Source organism: Plecotus auritus, assembly GCF_963455305.1.
Source record: "Plecotus auritus genome assembly, chromosome: 6".
Taxonomy (NCBI): domain Eukaryota; kingdom Metazoa; phylum Chordata; class Mammalia; order Chiroptera; family Vespertilionidae; genus Plecotus; species Plecotus auritus.
Window position 1 is genome coordinate 41,430,974 of NC_137773.1, and position 26,466 is coordinate 41,457,439.

At 42.9% G+C, this 26,466-nt stretch overlaps 2 protein-coding genes across 5 annotated transcripts in view; one reads left to right on the top strand and one right to left on the bottom strand.

Moving 5' to 3' along the window:
• Positions 1–1,516: 1,516 nt before the first annotated feature.
• Positions 1,517–5,969, bottom strand: LOC308252299 (centrin-4). The gene is made up of 5 exons (XM_080676678.1): positions 5,870–5,969; positions 4,535–4,681; positions 3,940–4,068; positions 3,250–3,387; positions 1,517–2,305 (listed from the first exon to the last, which is right to left on the bottom strand). Exons 1-5 carry the CDS (start codon positions 5,870–5,872, stop codon positions 2,216–2,218), a joined length of 507 nt encoding a protein of 168 aa, XP_080532804.1. The 5' UTR covers positions 5,873–5,969; the 3' UTR covers positions 1,517–2,215.
• Positions 5,970–6,182: 213 nt separating this feature from the next.
• The window catches only part of BBS12 (Bardet-Biedl syndrome 12), a gene marked incomplete at its 3' end in the record, with an annotated part of 37,624 nt that continues 17,340 nt past the window's right edge, over positions 6,183–26,466 (top strand). For 3 of the 4 annotated variants that reach the window (XR_013960890.1, XM_080673939.1, XM_080673940.1), the window contains exons 1-2: positions 6,183–6,310; positions 10,081–11,290. Coding sequence is in view for 3 of the 4 variants with exons in the window: in XM_080673939.1 (XP_080530065.1) it covers positions 10,097–11,290 (1,194 nt within the window). Of the gene's footprint in view, positions 6,311–10,080; positions 12,218–26,466 lie in introns of those variants that run through there. The other variant, XM_080673938.1, reaches the window with a different exon arrangement.

The following is a 26,466-nucleotide window of genomic DNA, read 5'->3' on the forward strand; positions in this document are numbered from 1 at the left end:
CCTGTGAATAAAAATGAGATAGAAAGATTTGAATCCAACCTCTTTTATCCAAACCAAATACATCTATGCACTAGAAACAGGTTGGAATTGGAGGGCAGCCAAAGTGTCTAGAACTTGGGAGGAAATTTTATAGAGAGCAGGGATTTGAGTGAAGTGAAAAGTATGGTCCAAGTCCCTTGTTCCCCCATCACGCCAACTCCTGAGTTCCAGGTGTTCAGGATGAGACTCCGAAAGACCTAGCAGAAAACAGCATCTGAGAGAACAGAGAGCTGAGCAAAAGCTTAATTACATAGCTGCACAGTGCCGCAAAGACTGAAATGTGAGTTCAAGTCAGGAGGATGGGGCCAGGGGGTCAGGACATATACCCTGGGCTTTCAGTCAGGTACGGAAATATTACAGTACATCCTTGGAGTGAGGCTGCCCTTTCTCCACATCCCCTCCAGCACTTATTTTTGTCTTGTCCATAATAGCCATTCAACAGTTGTGAGGTCATATCTCATTGGGATTCCAACTTGCATTTCCCTTATAGTGATGTTGAGCATCCTTTCACTTACCTGTTGGTCATTTCCATGCTTTCTTGGGAACAGTGTCTGTTCATGGCCTCTGCCATGTGGTGTGTTTTGTGTTTTTTTTCAGGTAAGGCAATTAAAATTGCATTTTCTACAAGCCTTTCTTGCTCCAAAGAGCATTAGTTGCGCTTAGGAAGAGTGTGTGTCCCCACACGTGGTATCCGTCACCTATGATCAGGATCAGCATCAGAAGTCTCAGCACTTCTGCCCAGCAGTTTGGTGTCAGAGTTGCCAAGGAAAACAAACGCAGCCGAGGACAGGAGGACGCAGAGTTTAGTCCTACGGGGAAGGGACAGTGGGAGACCAGTTTCAGCAGTGAGCGTGGGTTTCCTGGGCCACGGTCCCTCCCAGAGCCCGAGCCCACACAGAGCAAATGGCCTGCGCGCACCGCACCCCTCTGGTTGTATAGACCTCTTTCTGAAGGGACAGTTACAGCAGGGGGCCTGCCGGATGCCACATGCCACATGGTTAAACAGAACAAGGACGTGCGCACTGAGGCTGAACCAGGGAGAGAGGTTCTCAGACAAGGCCACAAGTCCAGCACAGCTGTGAGGACTCTCCATAAGGAGGTGTTCCAGGCCCAAGGCCCATTGTCATGCGGCCCAGTGCGGGGCAAAAGACTTTGTGCTAGGGACTGCCTTTCCCAACAGATTGGCTCTTTCATAGAAGACAAAGACAGTTAAATTGCAAGGTACAGAATTCAATGAATCAGAAAACATACTTACCCTGCGAGTTTTTATCCATGGGGAAGCAGCATCATGGAAATAAAGATAATTTCTCTTTTTAATGATTTCAAAGAGAGGAAGGGAGAGTCATACACAATGATTTGTTGTTCTACTTGTGAACTCATGGGTTGATGCTTGTATGTGTCCTGACCTGGGATCAAGCCTACAACCTTGGCGTATGAGGGTGCTGCTGCTAACCAGCGGACAAAGACACAGAATTTAGAATCCATGTTTTATTTAGTATCTGTGGGTGACTGAGCAACTTTTAAATTTAAGTTCTCTGAACTTTCATTTTCTCTTACATAGTCAGAGCTAATACTACCAGCTTACAAGTTGTAATATACTAACTAGATAACTGCTAAAATCCCTGTCCTAGGATATTAAATAAATGCTAACTTTTAGGGTCAAACCAATAGGGAAGTCTGCGTGATATAAGTACTGCTTTAAATTTCTTTATAGGAAGAAAAGTAGCAAATAACATAGTTACCAGACAGTTTTATTTAATACTATACATATCTGAATAACTGCTGAAAAAGAAAATTTTCAACAGTTTTTAAAGAGTTGCAGACACACACACAAAATAATAGGGAAAGTAATGACTTTGTTGCCAAATGCCTTTGCATGTACGGCCAAGTTCATTAAACTTAAAAAAATGTATAAGTCTTTGGACCCCAGGCTCTAAAAATAGCAGTTGGAATTGATACTATTCTTGGATTCATGGTTCAAGGAAGTCATTACATTTTGTTCTTGATGTTGTAGATTTAACAACATATTTGGAGAAACATGTAACTTCTCACGTGGTTTAGACATCAAGAGACCAATTTGTGCATATAAACTGCAAATTGAAAGTGAATATTCAGATATTATGGAACTGTATAACAAATACAAATTTGTTAACTTTTAAAAGGAACAAAAACAGTATTAATAAAGACTGGTCTTTTGCATCATTCTCAAAAATTCATCCTCATTTATTTCTCCATCCCCATCACGATCAGCTTCATCAAACATTTCCTGTAAAACAAAACATAAATATATGTGAACTCTATTAAAAATGAATAATACAAATGAATATTCAAATGTATACTCAAAATTTTACTTTAAATGTATTTATGAGTACAATTAGGTAAGGCATTTAAATTCTGATATGTAAGTAATCCTATATAATAAAGAGCTAATATGCAAATGGTTGTCGCGCCCTTGCGCCCTTGCGCCCTCATGCCTCGCACTGGAGCCGGGGGACCTGAGGCCAGGCCGGGGGACCTGAGGCCGTACCCCTCGCTCAGGCACCAGGGCTGGGGGACCTGAGGCCATGCCCCCCGCCCCGGCTCCAGGCTGGGGGACCTGAGGCTGCACCCCCCGCCCAGCAAGGCTCGACAGGGGACCTGAGGCTGCGTCCCCAGCCCTTCAGGGCTTAACGGGGGACCTGAGGCTGCGCCCCCGCCCTCCAGGGCTTGACGGGGGTGGGGCTGGCCGGGTCTGGGTCTTGTGCGATTTCGAGGCGCACTCGGGTGGGCGGGGACTGGACTCTGGGTCTCGCAGCACGCCCTAGACCAGGGGTGGGCAAACTTTTTGACTCGAGGGCCACAATGGGTTCTTAAACTGGACCGGAGGGCCAGAACAAAAGCATGGATGGAGTGTTTGTGTGAACTAATATAAATTCAAAGTAAAGGAGTGGAGGGGAGAGCAAGAGAACCGGATAGAATAGCCGGATCCGGCCCGCGGGCCATAGTTTGCCCACGGCTGCCCTAGACTCTGACAGGAGGGAGATTTTCATATACATTTTACTAATTTTCTTTCATCTCTGACACTTCTATTATAGAGAAAGGGCAAATAGCAATATTAAAATATTTCCTCTAATTAATTCCCTTTTAGTGTGCACGGATTTCGTGCACCAGGCCACTGGTTGTATATAATTATACATGTAAATTGTAGTTATAAAAATAAATAAAATTTACCTGAAGTTCATCATCTGTTAAAGTTTCCCCTAGTTCCTTAGCAACCCTCTTGATATTGTTTAATGTTATGGTTCCAGTAGCATCATCATCAAATAATTTGAAAGCCTTCAACAGTTCTTCCTTTTCATCTTTTTCACTCTTTAAAAACAGAAACAGCTAAATGTTATTAGTCTTTCACTTATTTTCCTATGAAGCTGGACTTAGAGGTCTTTGAGGTGCAGAGCAGCAATGTACAAGGTAGCTGAGCTCTGACTTTACTTACTGCTCTGCCTTTTAAAATCGTGCCAATGCACTCACATCTGCCCTCAAGGTATTTACACTCAGAGTCAAAGGAAGTGGATGAGGCACAGGGTGGTAAAGAGGCTGTATTTCTTGGTGACCAGTAATTAAGATCCATTACAAAAATGTGAGCTCCAAGAAAACAAGAAGTGTTCCCAGAATAGTGCCTGCCAAAAACAGGCACTCAGTAAATGTTCGTAGAATTCCAGGCTTTGAATTGCTGGCCCCATTCTATACACCCATATATCCTACTATTTCCTAACAAAAATCTTCTCCACACTGGATGGTCTTCATGTCACTACCCTGAAAGCATATTTAATCTTGCCCTTCCTGTCTAAACCCCAACCACCCTTAAGTTCTTCTATGAAACCTCTCATTGTATTTCTTTGAAAAACACAATCACTACTATACCATTTTTACACTCATTACGGCAAAAAAATCTTCAAAACTAATGGTGCCAGTTCCTTCTTTGTCGATTTCAGCTATCAATTTTTTAACTTCTTCTTTCTTTGGTTCAAATCCCAAGGCCCGCATAGCAATCTGAAATAAGAAGCAAATAAATTATATGCCATGATTTCATTCCTAGCTGTACAATTACCTTAATTGCTAGATTCTCTCTCTCTCTCTCTCTCTCTCTCTCTCTCGCTCTCGCTCTCGCTCTCGCTCTCGCTCTCTCTTTCTCTCCTCCCCCGCCCACCGCCATGGACAAGTACAAACCTAGAGAGTAAGGTCAGCATATATTTCCCCCATCACCATTTATCCCCTCTATGCCCGCTTCCACCTCCCTCCCCCGAAATCGCCACACTGTCACCCATGCCCATGGGTTCTTTATAAAATAGGAATAAAATGCTTAACAAGATATTGCTTTGCCAGTGTGAGGAGGATGTCTGCATTGAAGGGACTTTATATTGAGCTTTCAGATGGCTACTGTTAAAGACTTACAAGATTGGCATGAATAAGTTATATGGTTTTTAAAATGTTTTAGAATTAGAAATAATTTTAGAACCTTCAATTCTTTTACATCTATGGTTCCAGACCCATCAATATCAAATAAATCAAAGGCCTCTTTAATTTCTTGTTTCTGAGTTTCATTTAGTTCAATTTTTGCTGCTTTTTTCTTCCATTGGTCCAAACTTGTGCGGCAGTTGGATGCCTGTAAGAAATACACATGTGAGTGAACGATAAGCTATGCAACCGGAAAAGTTACCAGAACCAGAATAATGGATGAAATTGGTGAACTCACTAAATATAATGATTATAGTCAAGTATCCTCTTCCCTCCTATATAATGACCTCAACAATTCTCCCCTTTCCCTTTTGCTAACATTTTTGCTTAGTTGTTAATATGTTGGTGGAAAGCCTGGCTCTTTTTTAAGTTAGGTCCAATTAGGGTTTTCCTTCAAATTAGTGCCTTTAGAGAAGGAGAAGGGGCAAAGGAAGGCATGCTAGAGGGGTAGGTATGTCGGAATGTAATCGGCCCTACTTGAGGTACCTGAAAAGCACTATTGAAGTCATCTTTACTTCTATTATGCCTAAATATCTTATCATAAAACTTATTTTGTGGGATATGCTTGATTGGAACATAATACTCTTTTCCACCTTCTAGCATACTTTCTTATATTGCACAGGCTGAGAAATGAATAAACTGCATTTTCCGGGTGAAAAACTACTGCAGGGATCTGGGTAAGAATACATATTGGGCCAATTATCAGTATTCAGGGAAGGTGTGTGTGTGTGGAGGGGTCATCTTCCTGCTATTTGCCATTTTCTACTGGCAAGCGAGGTTGGCGTGGGCCCCTCCTGCAGCCTTATTTCGGCGTCTCCTCCCCAGCTTCGGGTAGGAAGCAGCAGGACTCCGCGTCCTGCGCCTCCAGTGGCCGGCTTCGCGCGCTGCTTCCCGGCCCCGGGCTGCAGGTCACCGGTCTGGCAGCCTTGGATCCCGAGCTTCCAGGCAGTGGCTGAGTTCCTTGGTCCCCGGACAGTTCGTTTTTCAGAGTTCAGGACTTTTCTAGAGGCCCAGGCCCTCCAGCTGTTTTTAGCATCTAATTCTTTGTACTTAACTGCTTTCTGGCTAGACAGGGAACCTGTCTTAGACTGGAGGTATTCACATTTGATGGGGTTGATGAGGGAAAATGAATTGGAGAACCGTCTTCTTCCCTAGAGCCGCGGACAACGCGCTTATTGAGCAGCGAGAAGAGTTTCTATTTGACACTCGAGGATCATGAAAAGGAGGAGAATGATACATTTCATGAGCTAAACAAAATTCCTTCCTTGCTCCGGGGAGGAACCTCAGCCCCTTCTCCAGCTCCAGCCCCAGCAAGAAGTTGCAGCTGCACACTCACCATGTCCCCTTCCGGCGCCCTCAGCCGGGAGTCCCGGCCGCCTCCGCCCACCCCGCTGTCCAACAGTAGCCTCGTCTGCTCCCAAGCCGTTGCTAAGGCCGCGGTCGCTAACCTCAGGCAGCCCTGCCCACTCAGGCTTGCCCCTAATGATTGACAGCCATGTAACCCAATGGCCAGAAGAGCAGGCCCTGAAGCCAGCCCCCTATCTGCTATCTACCAATAGCGTTACTCTGCCTTTCTCGTCTAGCGTTAAGCAACCTTTCCAGCTGGTTTCTTAGCGACCAGGCCCAGCCGGCCGGCCCCTTTCGCACATGCGCAAACTGCGTGCGGGGTGGGGGTCGTCGTCGCCGGCGCGCTTGGGCGTCCCTGTGCCCCCCAGAGCCTGTCTGACCGTAGAAAGCGGGCCTGGAGCACCCCCGTGGGGCTGGAGAACAGAGCGAGGTTAGTAGCGAGGTGCTTCCAGCAACTGCCGAGTTTTGGTGGAGTCGTGGGGAGCCCGTGTTTGCTTTTCCTGCGCTTTGCACAAGGAAAGGGGTGAGAATGGAGGGCCCGCTAGGCCCGGGTGCCTTGGTCCAGCTTTGGTTCACCGCCGGCGGGATGTGGAGAGGCGGAGAGGATGCACCGCTGGACCTTCCTCAGCCGCCGCGGGGCCTGGGGCTGGGTCGTTGGCCACTTCCCTCCTCTCTTGTTCGCAGGGATTCCGGCGTGGTGGGCCCCAAGGTTAGGGGCGTGGGGCGGCGGCGCGGCCTGAGGGAGCGGGGTTGGGGGCAGCGTGGGTCTCTGATGCCCTGGAGCCCCCCTGCGGAGCACTGAGGTTGTGCCTGGGTTGCAGGGTGTACTAGTCTTTGCAGGGGAGGGCTTCGTTCCCACCAGGATCGCTCTCTGACATCTATACCCACACTCACCCCCAGTCATTCTAAATCTTGGCGGAACCCCAAGATTTGGCCGGCGGTCCAACCACATCCCGCCTAGATCCACACTCTTATGGGACACAGGTGACCCGATGATCATTAAAGGCTTCGGGTTTGATTCCCATCAGGGCACATACCTAGGTTATGGGTCCACCCCAGGTCTGGGCGCATGAGGCAACCTATCCATGTTTCTCTCTCTCTCTCTCTCTCTCTCTCTCTCTCTCTCTCTCTCTCTCTCTCACACACACACATAAATTTTTAAAAATTAAGCATATTTAATGCTTTCTACATGTCATGTAGGATGCCAACTATCTGGTGAGCTTCGAAGGAACCAGGTGTAGAGTATGAAGATGAATAAAAGGAACCCACAGATTGGTGGCGGAGATCGCACAGAGAGAAGTGTGTAAGCCCAGATGTTAAATGCTTTGGTAGATGTGTGTAGAAAGTGCTTTAGGAGCACAGGAAGGAGGCACTAACCCTTCCTGGGCATTGGAGAGGCTGTTTTAAAAAATGTGGCATTTTTCTTGGGTCATGAAAGATATACAGCATTTGCCAAGGTAAAGAAAGGGTAGGGTATTCAAATCAGAGTCTAGCAAGTGCGAAAATGAAAATAAAGGTGTATTCTAGTGTGGCAACATCTTGGGGATCATAAGGGAAGTTTGAAGACGAGTCTTATAAATTAGAGTGAGGTCAGATGGTTGGACACCTTTGTAGAGCGAGGGGATCGACGTTATTTTCTAAGATAAGCGGACGTTTTAGGCAGAGGAGTGACCAGATTACATTTGTGCTTTTCAATGGAAATTCTAAGAACCATATTTGGAAGAACCATGTTTGGAAGCAATCAAAGGGCCTCAACTAAGGCACCACATACAAATCATGTCCACTCCAGAGGTGCTAAACCTTACCCTTGTGGTGCAGGAATACTGACAGCAGCAGGTCTAATCTTGTTTCAGATTTGTACTGACATTTAAGATAGTAAATATACAGCCAAAACCAGTTTGGCTCAGTGGATAGAGCGTCGGCCTGCGGACTCAAGGGTCCCAGGTTCGATTCTGGTCAAGGGCATGTACCTTGGTTGCGGGCACATCCCCAGTAGGGGGCGTGCAAGAGGCAGCTGATCGATGTTTCTAACTCTCTATCCCCCTCCCTTCCTCTCTTCCTCTCTGTAAAAAATCAATAAAATATATTTTTAAAAAAAGATAGTAAATATGGTGAAAATCATTCACTCATCAATAGTCAGACAACATCCTGGGTGTGTGGAATACTTCAGTGACTAAGATTGCCCTCCTGGGAATTAGAGGGAGATAGTCCAACAGAGGGAGATAGTCAATAAGTACTAAGTAAATAAGGTGAGGCCATAGATTCCTTGGGAAAGAACATTCCGGAACAAGGAGAACAGAAACACTTGGAAGTGTTTGGGAACAGAGTGGTCAGGGTGGTAGAGGAATAAGAAACAAAGACAGGAGGGAGGAGTGCACATTATTAGGACACTAGAGGCCCCATGCACGAAATTTGTGCAAGAGGCTCGGCCCCCCACCCCCTACCCCCAACCCCCAACCCCACCCCTGCGGCGGCTGCCTCAACCCCTGCCGTGGCCGCCTCTGCCTTGGCCCCTGCTGGCTGCATCGGCCCTCGCAGCCCCAGCTTTGTCCAGAAGGTCGTCAAGAAGGATAGCCATTCTAATTAGCATATTACACTTTTATTATTATAGATTATAACTACTTTGACTTCTACGCCAGTGTAGGGGGAAGGCTTTGCAAGATTTTGAGCAGAGGAGTGAAAAGATCTGATCTGACTTAGTTTTTAAAAGGGACTCTCCTGTGTCAGACAGGGGAGTAAAGACTTTATCTTACAAAATGAGAGCTTTTGAACTAGTGGAGTGATATCACCAGACTGTTGTATTGAGAATAGATTGGAACTAGGCAAACTGTTGGTTTTGACATGATGAAAAAAAGCTAACTACACCTGTCAGAAAATATTACTTTTTAAAAAAATGCAACTCCTGAAAAGCATGTCTTAGTATTCTAAGCCAAGTACCTCCGACAAGACTAGACGCGATTTTAGGACAAGAGAGCTTCTTTTGGTGTGAGAATTCCAGGGAAGTACTTGGAGCCAGCTGCTCTTCTTGCACATAGGAAGTTAAAGAAACACTAAATTGGCATGTGAAGTTGTTAGGGATCTCGATGATGAAATGGGAAGCTGTTCGTGGAAAGCATGTGCTGATACCTAGCAGAACATAATCAGATTGTGTCAGTTCACTGCCAAGAAAAGTTGCCAGAGGTACTTTGCATCTTTGAAATTATCTCATTGTCCCCTTCACCATCTTTACCTTTTTCAACCTCTTAGAAGATAAGGTATTTTTTTGAGTTTTTATTTTATGTTAATTATAGCAAGTTGTAATCACTTCAAAATAATTTAGGAGCTCTTCTAAACTTAGAAATGCTAAGACTTTTTAAAAAATTACTGAAACTTGGATTCTTCAAATGTTGAGACAGATTGTGTGAATATGTATTTTGATATCAATTTTTGCTTGCAGACTAGTTGAAATAATTTCATGCCTCCTATGGAAAACCTTTTTTCACATAAGTTAAATACAGACTAAGTTTGAATTGCCCATGACTTTTTCCTTTTGCTCTAAATTTTTTATGACTTTTGCACTCATACAGCAATATCTTGTGACTTAAACATAATATAGAAAGGAAACCATAAGCAGAGACTCTGACACCTGAAAAAAATGAGCACATCCATATTAAGAGTATGACAGGCTTGGGAGAAGGGAGGAAGGCTTGGAAGTGGGAGATCCTACAGAAGACAGAGTGGATTACTGTCATCCTGGATAGAGGGGCAGCCAGAGGGCAGTATTGTACAGTAGTTAATAGCATGGGACTTTGACATTAGACAAGCCTGGATTTTAGTCCATACCTGCTACTTACTATTTGTGAGATTTTGTATATGTTACTTAACTGTTCTTCATTTTTCTCATATATTTGCATTTACTACCATCTCCTTCAACTTGCTGACTCACATTATTTTTCAAGACTCATTTCAGGCATTGCCTTCTTCTGGAAACAGTGCCTGCAGCCTCCCTGACCCACTTCCCCGTGGGATGGAGTGGTCCTCCTCCGGCACCCATACCTTTTATCGCTAATATCATCATACTACTATATCATTGCACGGACCACATTTGATGGAAACTGTACCTACCAGAAACTCCTCAAAGTCAGGGACTATATATCTTAGTGTTCTTTACAGCATTTATAACCATGAATTACACTCAGTAAGTTTTTGTTTTATTTGCAGACGATGACTTGTAGAGATGGCTCGCAGGGTCATAAACAAAAAAAGGCACCTGGGACTTCAGCAACTTTCAGCCTTTGCAGACGCAGGAAGAACTTTCCTAGGCCCAGTGAAATCCTCCAAGTTTATTACAGATGAAGAGAGTCATGAGAGCGTGATAGTCAGTTCAACAGTAAGGCTTCTTGAAAGTTTGGATTTGTCCAGTGCAGTGGGGCAGCTTCTCAGTGAGGCAGTTCACGCTCAACATAGCACACACAGAACTGGGGCCAGCACCCTTCTGTTTCTCGTCGGTGCTTGGAGCAGTGCTGTTGAGGAATGTCTTCATCTGGGCGTCCCCATGTCTTTAATCGTGTCGGGAATGTCAGAAGGCTTGGACTCTTGCATTGAAGAGGTCGCTTCCCTGCAAGTACCTCTCCCCGATGTCTTTGACCATATAGACAGCACAAAGATATTTTCTGAACTTGAATCGTTGAATGTCGGTTGGTGTCCCTTTCTACAAATTCCTTCAGATACTGGTTTGATAACGAAAGAGCGTGATCTCAAAGAAGTTGCCTCTCAGTCATTTACCACTTCCAGTCTTTCTGGGAGATCTGTTAAATCAGCTAAACTTTTTAGACCTCAGGCTACAGTTGATGCAGATAAAAACACGTCACAAACCCCTCAAACTCTGAGAAACAGTCTGCTTGCAGACAGCCGCTGCAGACAGTCAGTAGTGATCCACAGTAGGCATTGTAATCGGGAGGCTAGTGATGAGTGGACAAGCAAACATGGTTCAGCTGCTCCCCAGACTTACAGATGTAGTGATCTGGGAGAGTTGGCGGTGGGTCTGAGTCACGGAGATCACAGCAGCATGAGATTGGTGGAAGGAGCTGTACGGCTGCAGCACCAGAACACAAGCGTGTGCCAGGGCAACTGGACGATGCCATTTACGTTCGACATTTCAAGAGTCTTCACTTGCTGTTTACCAGGCTTACCCGAAACTTTCTCTTGTGTGTGTCCAGGATATGTCACTGTTGTATCAATGTTTAGTACGACTGTGCTCGAGGACTTACAGAATCAGCCTCTCCGGGTCATTCTCATTGAGGGTGACCTCACAGAGAATTACCGCCACCTGGGATTTAACAAGTCTGCAAATGTTCAAACAGTGTTAGAAAGCATGAAGGAGCTTCATCAAGACAGCTCAGAAGAATTGTGGACAAATAATGTATTACAGGTATTAATCAAGTTCAATGTGAACCTTGTCCTGGTGCAAGGAACCGTATCCGAACACATAATTGAAAAATGCATGCAAACTAAGCGGTTGGTGATTGGGTCGGTGAATGGCAGTGTGATGCAGGCTTTTGCAGAGGCCTCAGGAGCCGTGCAGGTGTCCTACATCACACAAGTGAGTGAAAACTCTGTGGGCAGGGGCGTCTCTATGACCTTCTGGAGAAGCAGTCCCTTGGATGTTGGGGATGGGATCAGCAGAATGGCAATTTTGTTGAAAACAGAAGGGATTAATTTGGTTACAGTAGTGCTCACTGGCCCAGTCACTGCACAGATGCAAACCAAAGAAGATAGGTTCTGGACTTGTGCCTATCGTCTACATTATGCTCTTAAAGAGCAAAAGGTCTTCCTTGGAGGTGGTGCAGTTGAGTTTTTGTGTCTTAGCCATCTTCAGATTCTCATGGAGCAACCTCTGAATAAAGGAGACCAAATCTGTTCAGGGGCTCTTCATAATACTTCCTCTTGGCTGGCCTCATCTCTGGCACTGTACAGACCTACTGTGCTTAAATGCTTGGCAGATGGATGGCACAAATACCTTTCAACTGTCATTTGTAACACTGCCAATTACTCCTCAGAATTTGAAGCCAGGACTTTCATTCAGCATCATCTGCAAAATGCCACAGACTCAGGCTCACCTTCATCTTACATCTTGAATGAATATAGTAAACTAAATAGTGGAGTTTTTAATTCAGGCATTTCAAATAAACTGGAACAGATTCCAAGAGTTTATGACATTGTTACACCAAAGATTGAGGCGTGGCGCCGAGCTCTGGATTTGGTACTGTTAGTACTTCAGACAGACAGTGAAATTATTACTGGACCTGGGCACACACAGATAAAATCACAGGAATCAGAGGGCTTTTTATTTTTGTAGTGTTATTGGCTAAGTCTTTGGGAAATAATCTTTTTTAAAAAATATTGTTGAAATTATTACATAATGTCCCTCTTCCCCTCCTCCCCCCCGCCCAATAGCTCCTCTCCACCTGGTTCCCGCCCCGCTCCGGGCTCTCGCCACCCTATTGTCTGTGTCCATAGGTAATGCATACATACATATAAGATCTTTGTCTGCTCTCTTCCAGCCCCCCATACCCGCTATCCTCTGATAATCGTCAGTCTGTTCCATTTCCATGCCCCTAAGTCTATTGCATTCACCAGTTTATTCTCTTCATCAGATTTTTTATTTTTTTTTATTTTTAGATTCAGTTGTTGATATGTATTTGTTTGCCACTTTGTTGTTCATATTTTTTATCTTTATCTTTTTCTTCTTCTTCCTCTTATTAAAGAATACTCTTCAGCATTTCATATAATACTGGTTTGGTGGTGATGAATTCCTTTAGCTTTTTCTTGTCTGTGAAGCTTTTTATCTGACCTTCAATTCTAAATGATAGCTTTGCTGGGCAGAGTAATATTGGTTGTAGGTCCTTGCTATTCATCACTTTGAATATTTCTTGCCACTCCCATCTGGCCTGCAGAGTTTCTGTTGAGAAATCAGCTGACAGTCGTATGGGTACTCCCTTGTAGGTAACTTGCTGCTTTTAAGATCTGCTCTTTGTCTTTTGCCCTTGGCATTTTAATTATGATGTGTCTTGGTGTGGTCCTATTTGGGTTCCTCTTGTTTGGGGTTCTCTGTGCTTCCTGGATTTGGAAGGCTATTTCTTTCACCAGGTAGGGGAAGTTTTCTGTCATTATTTCTTCAAATAGGTTTTCAGTATCTTGCTCTATCTCTTCTTCTGGCACCCCCATAATTTGGATGTTGGCACACTTAAAGTTGTCCCAGAGGCTCCTTACACAATCTTCATATTTTTGGATTCTTTTTTCATTTTGCTCTTCTGGTTGGGTGTTTTTTGCTTCCTCATATTTCAAATTGATTTGATTCTCCAGATCCTCTAGTTAACTGTTGAATCCCTGTATATTACTCTTCATTTCAGTCAGTGTATGCTTAATTTTTGACTGGTCCTTTTTTTTTTTTTTTTTTTTTTTTTTGGCATTCTGACTAAGATCCTTGAAAGTCTCACTAAGTCCCTTGGAGGTTTCTAGAAGATACTTGAGTAACCTTATAACTGTGGTTTTGAATTCTATATCCAGTAGTTTGCTTTCTTCCTTTTCTTTCATTTGTGACATGTTTCTTTGTCTGCATTTTGGCTGCTTCCCTGTGTTTGTTTCTATGTAATTGGGTAGAGCTGCTAAGTCTCCTTGAGTTGATAGAGTGGCTTCTATAGGGCCCAGTGGCTCAGCCTCCCCAATCACCTGAGGTGAATACTCTAGGTGCACCCTTTTGTGGGCTGTGTGCACAGTCTTGTAGTTGAGCTTTGATTGCTGTTGGTGTCACTGGGAGGAGTTGACCTTCAGGCCAATTGGCTGTGGGGACCAGCTGCGACTACAGTGGGAGAGCTGCTGTGCAGGACACACCCTTATGGGGCAGGACTTGCTTCAGTGGGGCTTTGGTGTCACCAAGTCTGCCCCTTGAGTGTGTTGCTTATGGATGTGAAGAGTTGTAATCTGGTATGGTCTGACACTGAGCACTGGGTACACTGACTCTTGAATCTCCAGGGAGCTGCAAAGTCAGCCACTGTCTGGGCCACCCAGCAGGAGCTACAAAGAGATATGCAGATTCCTCCTCTTTATATCAGGTTAGAAGTGCCCAGATGGGAGCCAGCTGTGAAGCAAAGCAGGCTGGTGCTGGTGCTGGTTCTTGGGCCTTTTATTGATAGGTTTGGGGCTTCCTGACCCAGCTGCAGCTTGTTTGATAGGTTTTAGCCTAAGCAAGGACAGGGCAAAAGCCACTGTGCACCGCTTGGGTGGTGTTCTAAATTGTGTGGGGTGGGGTCTCAGGGAATCACCAGGGTGGAGCAAACAGAAATGGCTGCCATCAGCCCTGTGACCAGGGAAGTCCCAGCACAGGAACAGTGACTGCTAGGAGCACCTCCGTCTGGAAGAAAGCTGCCCTCGAGTTCCTGCCCCGATGCCAGACAGCTCAGTTTCTCTTCCTGTGTGTCTGAGTCCCCCAGAGCCTCGCCAGGCACTGGAGCTCAGAGGAAGTGGGAGCTTGTAAGTTCAGTTTGTGTGCCGGCCTTTTAAGAAAGCAGCTGGGTCTCCAGCAGCCTCTGTGTCACTGAGCCCCAATCCTCACTGGTTTTTACAGCCCGTAGTTCTTACTGCCCATAGGAACTTCTTTTCCCAGCTCTGGTACCCTGGGCTGGGGGTCTGGTATGGGGCTGGAACCCATTGCTCCTCCTGGTGGCCTCCACAGAGGTGATCCTCCCTCCTGATTAAAAATGGCCCGTGTGGATCCCGGACCAGCCCGTGCACATCTCCGCACCTCCTACCAGTTTCAGTGTGCTTTCTTCTTTACTTCTCTAATTGTAGGACTTCCATTCAGCCAGCTTTCCAATGGTCCTGGATAATGGTTGTTCTGTATTTTTGTTGTAATTTTGATATGGTTGTGGTATGCGGCGAATACAGGTGTTTGCCTACGCCACCATCTTGGTTCCTCTAACTGGGAAATAATCTTGTAATATATCATGCTAATAATAATTTTTCTAGTAACCAAGTCATTGTGCCTAAAATGCTCGCTATTCCCAAGAAGAAAATAATCACTGTCTGTCAATAACTGTACATGGTCTGAGGTGTCACCCAACTCACTCGCTAACAAGTTAGCCTGTTACTATTTTATGGGATGCTACAGAATACATGAGACACTTCGGTCAGAGACAAAGGACTTTTATTATTCACACCAAAAACAATAGCCAGAGCTTCGAGTTGGTTTGTGTCCATTGCCCATTCCCCTAAGTCCCACAGAGGAACACAAAGGACCAATGGTGGAAACCTGCACATGCCATCAGTTGAGTTACAGGAGAGGAACACTGAGCTTGAGATATTCACTACTTTTATAATAACTAGGAACCATCCTGTACTTTGTCCAAGGGGAGCTGTTATTCAGTGTAAATACAAGCCTGAGACATGGGTTGGGTAAAGGTAGGTCAGGTCCTTGCATTCATGGTGTATATAGAAAGTATGCAGTGTTGCTCATATAGAGCCCATAATGGGTAGTCTCTTCCAATGATTCACTCCTCAACCTGATATATTCTTGGCCAAATTTGAATTTTCATGTGAGTATGCCACTCTGATTAATCTGACAAACAGGTTGCTTAGTCAATACCAAATCCATTTGATTGGTCTCATAGCAATTAAGGCTACTATGAACAGCATGATGAAGCCAGTCTGCAGTACAAACCTCAGTCATGTCCCCCAGGGTCTTGAATTTAGTCAACTGTAAATTCCATGGACCAATAGGCATTTTTATTGGCCAGAATGTAGTCTAAGATCAGTTATCCATTATGACCCATGCAAGAGAGTTTTGACTAACTTGTTGATCTTTGGTGTCATTGCCAAAAAAATTGCAGGAGGTAACAGATGAACCAAAAAGCAGCCCTGTCCCTCATGGAGAGACCTTCTGTAGCCCATTTTCCCACATACAAGCACAACCCCAACAAGCCCAGGTTACTCTACTTCAGGGTTTGTTGTTGAACTGATTTGAATCACTGTTATATAGATTTGATTAAGTCACATAGCTAGCCTCACCAAGTAGTTGCAGCCTCAATTGCCATACATTGCAAAATCCAAGGTGATTCATATGATTAGTGAAATTGAAGCAAGGTTGTTCTGGTTCCTGTGTTTGTACATGTTCCCATCCAGAAACTGCCATTGATATCATCATGTACTACCTTAATAAGTATCTGAGGAAGAGTCTTAGTAAGGTGTTGAGTCTTCTTTTTGGTGGGAGTGGGGAGGTCAAGGAACAGCATTGGTCTGTTTGGCTCCCAGAGGGATTGAGTGCTATGAATGTGTCCAAACGGTCTCAAGAAACTTTACTTGCCAAACAGGTTCTGAATGCTGTCTGAGGTTATCAGCCACTCCTACTGGTAGAGGTAGATAATGCCACAGCCAGGTAGATAATGGCCACAATCAGGGCCATGGAGACAGGCTTCTAACCACCAGAATGTCATTTAGTAGTCCCCCCTTGTCTACAGGGTATACGTTCCAAGACCCCAGTGAATGCCTGAAACCATGGATAATATATGCTTTTTCCTTAAAGCAGCAGAGGTCAGACCAGGTGGACAAGCCCTTACTCTGCATCTGACTTAATCGTTGACCAATTGTATTGCAAGTTCTGGCACCTTCATTCTTCCTAAATGCTTTTAATTATTTATCTCCACATAGGTCCCATTCTTTTGACCTTTTTATCTTTAACTGTGAATTGCCTTTTCTTCTTACGCTGTTCACACTTCCATCCTGGGATTTTTTTTTTTTAATTGCTTTCTATTACTCTTGAAGAACATTTTTAGAAGAAACCCTTGGTCTCTTCCCACTGCCACATACACCAAGGTAATTATTAATAACATTTGGGGCATGGTTTTTCAAAGCCTCTTCTCTGTGTGTAGATGTACATATGTTTTTTATAGTCCATAATTGGGGTCATACTAAACGCACTGCTATATAACCTACTGCTGTCAAGTAATGTTAAGAAATTTCTCCAGTATCATAAATAGAGTTCAGTAAAGTAATTTCAGTGGCATTGTATTATTCCAGCACAATAACCCACTATAATTTATTTAACCCATTTCCTATCAGATATTTAGTTCATTTCCAGCTTGGGCAATATTATAAACAAGGCTATAAAAATGTGTTTATAGCTGAATCTTTCCTCTTATTCATAATTATATCCTTTAGATAAATTCCTAGAGATGATTCAACAGGTAAGAAGACGTTTTAGCTTTTCTTATATAGTTTTGCCAAATTCTTCTTCCAAAGGTTCTGCAAATGAAGGTGTCATTTCCACAGCCATTGTCAACACTGGATGTTATTAAAATTTTGTCTGGAATGTGGGTGAAAATACAATCTTTTTAGAAAAATGATGAAATTTTTAAAAGATTTTTTATTGATTTTTAGAGAGGGAGAAATACCTATGTGAGAAAGCAACATGGATTGGCTGCCTCCTGCACGCCCCCTATTGGGAATCGAGCTCACATGTCCCCTGACCAGAATCCAACTGGCAACCTTTTGGTGCACAGGATGATGGCCAACCAACTGAGCCACATTGGCCAGGGCTGCAATCTCATTTTAATAAACCTTCTTTGAATAAGGAAGAAAGGGCAGTCATGTTTCTCTACATTTTTTAATATTTGTAGAATTTTTATATTTTCTTCCTTTGGTGTTATGTTTAGAAAGGTCTTCCCAACCCCAACTGCAATCACCTATACAGACTTCTAGTATGGTCTTATCTTTCACATTTAAATACTTAGTTCATCTGAAATTTATTTTAGTAGACAGCATAAACTCTAAAAGGACTTTTTCCAAGTGGCTGTGCAGTTGTCCCAACATCATGCTAGGGTTTTCTTGCCTGCTCAGATATTTCTTAGTGAGGAGGAAATACCAACAGAAAAAGAGATATTGTGTCCTCAGTCGCTAAGAAACATTTTTATGCCTTGCACATGATGGATTCATACCGTTCAGTGTTCTTTCTTTTCTGCTACCATAGCATCATATTCTAGTGAAAAAAGGATGCAGTAGAAACATCACACTAACAGTGAGGATAGTAAAGGCAGCGCCCTTTATGACAGTTTTCCTGTACAGTGATTGAACATCGAGCTATGAACCAAGAGGTCACGGTTTGATTCCCTGTCAGGGCACATGCCTGGATTGCAGGCTCGATCCCCAGTGTGGGACATGCAGGAGGCAGCAGATCAATGATTCTCATCATTGATGTATCTCTCTCTCCCACTTCCTCTTTGAAATCAATAAAAAAAATTAAAAAAAAACACACACTTTTGCTTCATAAGGTCTTCAGAACTTTACTGAAAAACCTAGAAATTTTTTTTCTTTTGACCTGTAGGTGGCAAACTTCCACTATTACGCTCTTAAAAATTTGACCTGCTCATTTAAGGCCCACTAAATGAAAGGTGGGATGATTTTAGTTTGGGTAAGCATGACTATTAAGAACAGGAAAAGTAAAAGGCAGTTCCTTTTATATTATTGTAGGTTTGGAGATGTTTGGCAAAGACCTGATCAGAGCCCCATCTCTGCCGTTAGCTCTCTTTGGCTTGGGAAGGCCACCTCAGGTCTCTTGCCTGTTATGTCACCTTTAAATCTAGGTTGAATGAAGTCTTCCCTGTTTACTTTCCAGCTCTAAGCTTTATGATTCTTGTTACCAGTTCTTGTTACCGTGACAGATTTTGAGTGATAGTGAAACTTACTTGAAAGGGGGCAAAAATGTTTAAAAACTGCTTCTTAAAAGATTATAATGATAAGACCAGACTAAAATTGATTGCAAAAGCTTTAATGCATGATGTTTATAATGGTGGGGTTTCAAAACTAGCCAATTATAGATTCAAACCATTGTGATGACTTATTTTATTGCCAACCAGGAGTAATACAGTAGAGAATGGCATAACTTTTTTAATGATATGAAAAAGTATTAACTTAGATCTATCATCATTGCAGCCATATCCATGGGTTACAATGCATTCAAATGTAGAATATGAAATATAAGTCTGCAAGAAACCAGAATATAGAATATAAAACCCAAAGAAGCCAGAATAACATGGATGGGAGATAAATTAGTTGCTATTAAAAAGGAGAAGAAGCTATTGAACACAAGATACATTTTTCCATACCACAAGAATAACATTTCAAATCACAGGAAGCACTAAATGGGACAAACTGTTAGAAGCTTACTATTTTAAGTGTGTTAACCAGGTAGCAGTTGGAGTCTCTATGAACTCGAGTAAACTGGACCCAGAGCTTACTAGTAAATCCAGTAACGCTATCATAAGGCCTGCTGAGAATTTTATTGTGCTCCCAAACACACGCACATGCACACGCACACGCACACGCACACTTGCTCTTCTCTCTGTTGTCAGTGTTTTAGGGGGATTCTGTTTTTTTCCTTTCCTCTCACCAATTTTACTTTTCCAATTTTAGTGTCTACACAGCCAATCCACCCATTCGTGTCAAGCCCTCCATGGGCTTAAAAAAGTACTTTGTTAAAGATCTGAGTAAGTTGCAGAGAGGGCAGATGTCAGTTTGGAGTGCTGATCCGTCCCTGTGTCCTCGCTGCCCCTCCTTTCCTGCTTGCCTCTCAGCGCCCTCTTCCTGCATCATTCCAAATATCCCCACCTCCAAGACTCTTCTCACATCCACCCTCAACTACAAACTTCCATTTCCCAAAAGGGACAGCTCTTCCTAAGGGCATATTAGTAAATAAAATATTCACCATCTAATTTCATCTCTAAGGTTGGCATTTAAATCCCACTTGAAAAGGGGAAACAGTTTATACAAGGAGACATGGGAAAATGTGCTTTGGTCCTATGATGAGGTTCATAATCAAACAACTTTATTTTTTTTTTTTTTTTTTTTTTTTTTTTTTTTTTTTTTTTCAAATTTTTATTAAGGTATTATATGTGTACATATCTTTCCATTGCCCCCCACCCCCACCCCACTCCCATACATGCCCTCACCCCCCAATGTTTTGCATCCGTTGGTTACTCTTATATACATGCATATAAGTCCTTCAGTTGATCTCTTATTTCCCCCACCTCTCCCTAACCTTACCACTGTAATTTGACAGTCTGTTTGATGCTTTACTGCCTCTGTAACTATCTTTTTGTTCATCAGTTTATAATGTTTTTCATTATCCCCAAATGAGTGGGATCATGTGGTATTTTTCTTTCATTGACTGGCTTATTTCACTTAGCATAATGTTCTCTAATTCCATCCAAGTGCCTACAAATGGTAGTAATTCCTTCTTTTTTACGGCAGCATAGTATTCCATTGTGTAGATGTACCATAGTTTTCTGATCCAGTCATCTGCTGATGGGCACCTAGGCTGTTTCCAAATCTTAGCTATTGTAAATTGTGCTGCTATGAACATAGGGGTGCATATATCCTTTCTGATTGGTGTTTCTGGTTTCTTAGGATATATTCCTAGGAGTGGGATTACTGGGTCAAATGGGAGTTCCATTTTCAGTTTTTTGAGGAAACTCCATACTGTTCTCCACAGTGGCTGCACCAGTCTGCATTCCCACCAGCAGTGCACGAGGGTTCCTTTTTCTCCGCATCCTCGCCAACACTTGTCGTTTGTTGATTTGTTGATGATAGCCATTCTGACAGGTGTGAGATGGTATCGCATTGTTGTTTTGATTTGCATCTCTCGGATAATTAGTGACTTTGAGCATGTTTTCATGTGTCTCTTGGCCTTCCTTCTGTCTTCTTTCGAAAAGCTTCTATTTAGGTCCGTTGCCCATTTTTTTATTGGATCATTTATCTTCCTTTTATTAAGTTGTATAAGCTGCCTGTAGATGTTGGAAATTAAACCTTTATCAGTGATACCATTTGCAAATATGTTCTCCCATACAGTGGGGTTTCTTGTTGTTTTGTTGATGGTTTCTTTTGCTGTGCAAAAGCTTTTTATTTTGATGTAGTCCCATTTGTTTATTTTCTGTTTGGCTTCCATTGCCCTAGGGGCAGTATCACTGAAAAAGTTCTTTTGGCATATGTCTGAGATTTTGCTGCCTGTGGATTCCTCTAGTATTTTTATGGTTTCCCGTCTTATATTTAAGTCCTGTACCCATTTTGAGTTTATTTTTGTGTATGGTGTAAGTTGGTGATCTAGTTTCATTTTTTTGCATGTATCTGTCCAATTTTCCCAACACCATTTATTAAAGAGACTGTCTTGACTCCATTGTATGTTCATGCCTCCTTTGTCAAATATTAAATGCGCATATTGGTTTGGGTCGATATCTGGATTCTCTATTCTGTTCCATTGATCTATATGTCTGTTCTTGTGCCAGTACCAGGCTGTTTTGATGACAGTGGCTTTGTAATACAGCTTGAAATCTGGTATTGAGATCCCTCCTACTTTATTCTTCTTTCTCAGGATTGCTGTGGCTATTCGGGGTCTTTTTTTATTCCAGATGAATTTTTGGAGAGTTCTTTCTAGGTCTGTGAAATACGCCGTTGGTATTTTAATGGGGAGTGCATTGAATCTATAGATTGCTTTGGGTAGTATGGACATTTTAATGATGTTGATTCTACCAATCCATGAACATGGTATGTTCTTCCATCTGTTTACATCTTCCTCTATCTCTTTTTTCAGTGTCCTGTAGTTTTCCGCATATAGGTCTTTTACCTCCTTGGTTAGGTTTATTCCTAAGTATCTTAATTTTTTTGGTGCGATGGAAAATGGGATTGCTTTTTTAGTCTCTCTTTCTGTAAGTTCATTGTTGGTGTATAGAAATGCCATAGATTTCTTGGTGTTAATTTTGTATCCTGCTACATTGCCGAATTCATTTATTAAGTCTGTTAGTTTTTTGATGGAGTCTTTCGGGTTTTTTATGTACAATATCATGTCATCTGCAAATAAGGACAGCTTTACTTCTTCTTTTCCAATTTGGATACCTTTTATTTCTTCTTCTTGTCTAATTGCAGTGGCTAATACTTCCAGTACTATGTCAAACAGGAGTGGTGAGAGTGGGCATCCCTGTCTTGTTCCTGTTCTTAGGGGAAATGGTTTTAGTTTTTGCCCATTGAGTATGATGTTAGCTGTGGGTTTATCATATATAGCTTTTATGATGTTGAGGTATGATCCTTCTATTCCCACCTTGTTGAGAGTTTTTATCAAGAAAGGGTGTTGGATTTTGTCAAATGCTTTTTCTGCATCAATTGATATGACTATGTGATTTTTATCTCTCAATTTGTTTATGTGATGTATCACATTTATTGATTTGCGGATATTGAACCATCCTTGCATTCCTGGGATAAACCCTACTTGGTCATGGTGTATGATCTTTCTGATGTACTGCTGGATCCTATTTGCTAGAATTTTGTTGAGGATTTTGGCATCTACATTCATGAGGGATATTGGCCTGTAATTCTCTTTCATTGTGTTGTCTTTATCTGGTTTTGGTATTAGGGTGATGCTGGCTTCATAGAAGGAGCTTGGAAGTGTTCCTTCCTCTTGAATTTTTTGGAATAGTCTGAGGAGGATAGGTTTTAGTTCTTCCTTGAATGTTTGGTAGAACTCTCCAGTGAAGCCGTCTGGCCCCGGGCTTTTGTTTGCCGGAAGATCTTTGATGACTGCTTCAATTTCTTCCATAGTTACTGGCATGTTGAGCTGTTTAGATTCTTCCTGATTGAGTTTTGGAAGGTTATATTTTTCTAGGAATATGTCCATTTCCTCCAGGTTGTCCAGTTTGTTGGAATAGAGTTGTTCGTAGTATTTTTTAACAATCCTTTGTATTTCGGCGGGATCTGTTGTTATTTCACCTCTTTCATTTCTGATCTTGTTTATTTGGGTCCTCTCCCTTTGCTTCTTGGTGAGCCTGGCTAGAGGTTCATCAATCTTGTTTATCCTTTCAAAGAACCAGCTCTTGGTTTTGTTGATCTTTTGTATTGTTTCTTTGGTCTCTATGTCGTTTATCTGTGCTCTGATCTTTATTATTTCCTTCCTTCTGCTTACACTGGGCTTTTCTTGTTTCTCTTTTTCTAACTCTTTGAGTTGTTGGGTTAGGTAATTTATTACCCCTGTTTCTTGTTTTTTGCAGTAGGCTTGTAGAGCTATGAACTTCCCTCTCAAGACTGCTTTCGCTGTGTCCCATAGATTTTGGATTGTAGTGTTTTCATTGTCATTTGCTGTCATGATGTTTTTTATTTCTTCTTTGATCTCTCTGGTAACCCAGTCATGGTTTAATAGCATGCTGTTTAGTCTCCATGTGTTTGATTTCTTTGGGTTGTTTTTATTGTAGTTGATTTCCAGTTTTATGCCACTGTGGTCTGAGAAGATGCTTGATATGATTTCTATCTTCTTGAATTTGAAGAGACTTTGCCTATGTCCCAACATATGGTCTATCTTTGAAAATGACCCATGTGCGCTTGAGAAGAATGTATATTCTGTGGCTTTGGGGTGAAATGTTCTGAAGATGTCAATTAATTCCATCTGGTCTAGTGAGTCATTTAGGATTGATGTTTCTTTGCTGATGTTTTGTTTAGAGGATTTGTCCAATGGTGATAGTGGGGTATTAAAGTCTCCTACTATGATTGTATTGCTGTCAATGTCTCCCTTAATATCTTCCAGGAGTTTTTTTATGTATTTGGGTGCTCCTGTATTGGGTGCATATATGTTTACCAGAGTTATTTCTTCTTGTTGGATTGCTCCCTTTAGTATTATGAAATGGCCTTCCTTATCTCTTGTTATGTCCTTCAGTTTGAGATCTAATTTGTCAGAAATAAGTATTGCTACCCCAGCTTTTTTTTCAGTTCCATTTGCCTGGAAAACCTTTTTCCATCCCTTCACCCTCAGTCTGTGTGCGTCTTTTTTTCTGAGGTGGGTTTCTTGTAGACAGCAGATATATGGGTCGTGTTTTCTTATCCAATCTGTTACCCTATGTCTTTTGATTGGGGCATTTAATCCATTTACATTTAAAGTTATTATTGATAGGTACTTATTTGTCGCCATTCCTATTCTTTACCCCTGTGTTACTTCTTCGCTTCCTGTTTCTTTCTTTCTTTCTTTCTTTCTTTTTTTTTTTTTTTTTTTTTTACAGTAGACCCTTTAGCATTTCTTGCATTGCTGGTTTGGTGGTAATAAATTCCCTTAGTCCTTTTTTGTCTGTGAAGCTCCTGATTTCACCTTCAATTTTGATTGACAGCCTTGCTGGGTACAGTATTCTTGGATTCAGCCCCTTCCTTTGCATGACTTTGTATATTTCATTCCATTCCCTTCTGGCCTGATGAGTTTCTGTTGAGAAATCAGTTGCTAGTCTGATGGGGGTTCCTTTGTATGTAACTTTCTGTCTCTCTCTTGCTGCTTTTAAGATTCTTACTTTGTCGTTGGTGTTTGCCAATTTAATTATAATGTGCCTTGGCGTCGGTCTTTTGGGGTTCATTTTGCTTGGGACTCTGTGAGCTTCTTGGATTTGTGTGGGTTTTTTCTTCCCTATATCTGGGAAATTTTCTGTCATTATTTCTTCAAAGAGGTTTTCTATTCCTTGCTCAGCTTCCTTTCCTTCTGGAACCCCTATTATGCGGATGTTGTTTTGTTTCGTGTTGTCCCAAAGTTCCCTTAGACTCTCCTCCTGCCTTTTAATTTTTTTTTCTAGAAGTTGCTTTTCTTGGGTATTTTTTTCCATCTTGTCTTCTAGCTCACTGATGCGGTCCTCTGCTTCTTCTAGTCTACTCTTGATGCTTTCTATTGAGTTCTTTACAGCAGCGATGTCATTTTTCATTTCTTCTTGGTTCTTCTTCATTTCCTCTTGGTTCTTGCTCATATTGTCGAATTTGTCTTCCATTCTTTTCAGCCACCTTATGACCATTTCTCTGAATTCTTTTTCTGGAAGGTTGCTTGCCTCCATTTCGTTTACTTCCTTTTCTGGTGATGCCTGCTTTTCTTTCATATGCGGGCTGCTTCTTTGTCTCCCCATGGTCTCTCTTCTCTGGGTGTCTGGTTATGTAGTTTTCTCTCTCCTTATCCCAGGCGAAATCTGACCTTTCCGTGGTGGAGTGTAGAGCTCCTCTGAACCCGTGTGCTTGCGCCAGTTGGGGAGCGTTGTTCTGGGGCTCGCAGCTGTTCCTGGGGTGCCGCCGTTGTGGATTCTCAGGCTTCAGATGATAATCAAACAACTTTAAAGCAGCATTCCCTACTAGTCAGAGTAGAGTGTCTGAAGGATAAGGCTCCGTGCTGGAGAGCCCGTGGGGAAGCATGCATTCCAGACATTGCTGGAGGAAATGCATGTCGGGTCAGCTGTAAATTGTTCAGTACAAAATCGTCCTAGTATAAAAAGGGAAGCAAACCAAATATTCCACAATGGGGAGTATTAAACAAATATGATAGACTAGAGGCCTGGTGCACAGATTTGTGCACCATTGGGGTCCCTTGGCCTGCCCTATGCCCTCTCGCAATCCGGGATCCCTCAGGGGATGTAGGAGAGCCAGTTTTGGCCGGATCCCCGCAGGCCAGGTTGAGGGACCCACAGGTGCATGAATCCAGTGGTCATTGTGCATCATAGCTACCGGCGGTCGCTTAGGCTTTCATATATATAGATTACTAGGATGGAATGAGTTCTGTGCTATGTTAAAAAAATGTCAAGTATGTGTTTTACTTCAACACATAAACAACTTTATAGTGACAAGTGAAAAAGCAGAATTTGAAATAATATTAACTCTATGGCTATGTGAAAACAACAAAGATTGGAACCCAGAGGAATGTAAATAAATTCAATTCTTATTAATTTATAAAGTTTCAACTTTTAGAAATGATGATTCTAATTAGTTTTAATTATCCTATCTTGTATTATTATATCTCTGTACTAGAGGCCCAGTGTATGAAAATTCATGCACTGAAGGGGGGATCCCTCAGCCCAGCCTGACCCCTCTCACGTTCGGGAGCCCTCAGGGGCAGGAGGCGACCTGGCGATCAGGGTAAGGTGATGCCCCAATCACACCTCTGCTGCTGCCACTGCCAGCAGTGCAAGCCTCACCCGGCCCTGGTTACCTGAGCTTCGGGAGGCCCTGGGTGGCTGGGCAGCCGCCATCCGAGGCTTGCCTGTGCCTCGGGCATCGGCTGGGCAGCTGCCATCCGAGGCTTGCCTGTTCCTTGGGTGTTGGCTGGGCAGCTGACATCTGAGGCTTGCCTGCGCCTCAGGCTGGCCCTGGGCGGCTGAGAGGACTGGGGGACTCCAGAGGCAGGCGCGCGGAGTGGCTGGACCCGCCTGGGGGCGGGCCCAGCCGTGCCATGCACCTGCCACCCTGGCGGGGCTGAGGGGACTGGGGCGTCGCCATCTTGTGGCTGTGGGCGCTGCCATCTTTGAGGATGTGACAGTCAATTAGCATATTCCCACCTTATTGGCTGTGGTGCTGCCATCTTGTGAGAGAGTGACAGTCAATTAGCATATTCCCACTTTATTAGATAGGATATAGTACAACTAATTATTCGAGTCCATTTGAGTTTATTGTAACAGTTGGAACCACCTCCAAAAGTTTTTTTTTCTTCTAGAATTGCTTTAAGTCAGATTTTTCTAATGCACTAACTGACTCTATGAATAAATTAGGTTATCTTTAAAAGTTTTTTAG

What these genes read in the sequence shown, in the direction of transcription:
- LOC308252299 (XM_080676678.1), bottom strand. An exon ending in TAGATGTAAAAGAATTGAAG is followed by an intron (nt 4,069 to 4,534) that starts GTTCTAAAATTA and finishes TTCTTATTTCAG; the next exon opens with ATTGCTATGCGGGCCTTGGG. An exon ending in TAACAGATGATGAACTTCAG is followed by an intron (nt 2,306 to 3,249) that starts GTAAATTTTATT and finishes TTTGTTTTACAG; the next exon opens with GAAATGTTTGATGAAGCTGA.